We start from the raw sequence: 887 nt of genomic DNA on the forward strand, positions 1-887 counted from the left end.
CGGGTGAGCGGGGGGGGCGGGCAGGGGGGTGGGGTGGGCAAGGGGGGCAAGAGGGGAGAAAAGAGGGGGTGGGAGCCCCAAAAGTGAGTGCGAGGGTGGTCGGAAGGCCCGGATTGAGTGGGAGGGGGGTGGGAGCCCCAAAGTGAGGGTGGGGAGTTCTGGGGATTGGGGGCCGGTGGGAAAGGGGTGGGAGAGGGGGGCAAGGGGGTGTGGGAGAGCAGGCAGAGGGGTGCCCTGGGGGTCCCTGGGTGTCCCTTGAGCCCTGGAGCGGTTCCCTGGGGCTCTGGGGGGGTCGGATCCTGAGTGGGGGGGTCCCCACCCCCCCGTCCATCCCCGGGGGGCTGATGGGGGGGTTCCCCCCCAGCCAAGAGCCGGTGCTGGGGCGTCCGTGGGGCAGAGGGGGGTGGGAAAGGGGTGTCCGGGGTGGCCCCCTGGGCTCCCAGCCTGCTGTGGGGGGCTGGGGGATGATGGGTGGGACGGGGCACCCCCTGACCCGTGTCCTGCACACACAGGGGTGTTCCAGTGGATGAGAAAGTACGAGTGTCACTTCATCAATGGCACCGAGCGGGTGAGGCACGTGGGGAGGTTCATCTACAACCGGGAGCAGTACGTGCACTTCGACAGCGATGTGGGGGTGTTTGTGGGGGACACCCCACGTGGGGAGAAGGTTGCCTGGAACTGGAACAGCGACCAGGAACTTCTGGAGCTTGCAAGGGCTGGGGTGGACACGCAATGCCGGCACAACTACGAGGTGTTCACCCCGTTCACTGTGAACCGCAGAGGTGAGCGTGGGGCAGAGCGGGTCCCCTCGGCCCCTGCCCCGGGAATGACCCTGGAGCCCCTCAAACCCTCCCTGGGAATCACCCCAGACCCCTCAGCCCTCCCTG

The 887-nt window shown here is 68.4% G+C and overlaps 1 protein-coding gene across 1 annotated transcript; it reads left to right on the plus strand.

Annotated features, from left to right (window-relative positions):
• Window positions 1–443: 443 nt before the first annotated feature.
• LOC113979361 (class II histocompatibility antigen, B-L beta chain-like) lies at window positions 444–860 on the plus strand (the record flags this gene model as incomplete). Its single annotated transcript, XM_027706776.1, has 1 exon — window positions 444–860. A coding segment is annotated over one exon (417 nt), but the record flags the coding sequence as incomplete, so codon positions are not given.
• Window positions 861–887: the final 27 nt, after the last annotated feature.

This window comes from Neopelma chrysocephalum, unplaced genomic scaffold, assembly GCF_003984885.1.
Source record: "Neopelma chrysocephalum unplaced genomic scaffold, ASM398488v2 Primary Assembly neopelma1_76575, whole genome shotgun sequence".
NCBI lineage: Eukaryota > Metazoa > Chordata > Aves > Passeriformes > Pipridae > Neopelma > Neopelma chrysocephalum.